Raw genomic sequence first — 1,062 nt, forward strand, 5'->3', positions numbered from 1 at the left:
TCATCATCATCATCATCATCATCTGGGTTCCTCTGTTGCATAAAGAGACAATAATCACTCTGAATGAAAACATTGCACTGTCTTTCCATGCAGAACTCCTTCTCAGTGCTACATGCAGTCCATTAAGCTGGTGATAAATCTGCCAGAGGCTGGAGAGTGTGGAAGGCCACAGAAAGGGTTTACATCTCTCACAAAAGATGTGGCTGACAGAGTGAACTGCCTTCTGGGGGATTACGTTGAGAAACTGGATGGATATGGCATCAGCTCCTCTGTCACGTGGTACAAAGTGAGTAACATCCAATTCTTCACAGCCCAGGTCTACATGAACACAGCAAAATCAGAGGACCACAAATTATTTTCTAGCTTTCCTGCATTATTGTTGTGAAACAATTTTCTATACAGTCAAGAGAATGTCTACAAGACTTGGAATAAAAAGCTTCCTCTCTTTTCCTTATGAAGATGAGATGAATGCCTTCCTAAGTATGTTCAAGTTCAACTTTCTGCAGGTGAAGGTTTTTTTTATATGCATCTGGTTTCTTGCTGATGAGTTATATGCAACAGTTTCCTCTCAACAGAACCGCAGTTCAGGAAAATCGCACCTGTCCCTTTAGGAACAAAGTATAAAACGCAATAAAATCTTATCCTCTACCCTTAAAAAATGGATAATCATAGCCTTTTTTATTATTATTATTATTGTCAAGTTATTAAATCATGTTGGGTCCTTGTGGGTCTTTAAAGTTCAACATAATTTTTTGTTCATCCGACTCAGGGCTGTGACCCCATACTGGACTCAGACATCCAAACCTTCCAGGACAAGAACAAACTGGCCTTCCACAAGGTGAAAACTGAAGACAGCGGCACTTACACCTGCACTCTGACCTTTACCCTCGATGGCGTGACAGTAACCGTGTCGGAGACCACCGAAGCAACGGTAGACGGTCAGTTCAGATCGTACATTTATACATAACAGCAAAATTGACTCGTACGACCTACTTTTGAAGTACCGTATTTTCCGCACTATAAGGCGCACCTAAAAACCTTCAATTTCCTCAAAAGCCGACA

At 41.2% G+C, this 1,062-nt stretch overlaps 1 protein-coding gene across 6 annotated transcripts in view; it reads left to right on the forward strand.

Moving 5' to 3' along the window:
• The window catches only part of LOC103134845 (interleukin-1 receptor type 1), a 47,872-nt gene that overhangs the window by 13,540 nt on the left and 33,270 nt on the right, over positions 1 to 1,062 (forward strand). The window contains exons 1-2 of one of the 6 annotated variants that reach the window (XM_007547320.2): positions 61 to 286; positions 770 to 938. The exons of the other annotated variants lie outside the window; for them this stretch is intronic. Of the exons in view, the coding sequence (XP_007547382.1) occupies positions 113 to 286; positions 770 to 938 (343 nt within the window). The 5' untranslated portion in view covers positions 61 to 112. Of the gene's footprint in view, positions 1 to 60; positions 287 to 769; positions 939 to 1,062 lie in introns of those variants that run through there. 6 annotated transcript variants of the gene reach the window in all.

This window comes from Poecilia formosa, unplaced genomic scaffold (assembly GCF_000485575.1).
Source record: "Poecilia formosa unplaced genomic scaffold, Poecilia_formosa-5.1.2 Scaffold19, whole genome shotgun sequence".
Taxonomy (NCBI): domain Eukaryota; kingdom Metazoa; phylum Chordata; class Actinopteri; order Cyprinodontiformes; family Poeciliidae; genus Poecilia; species Poecilia formosa.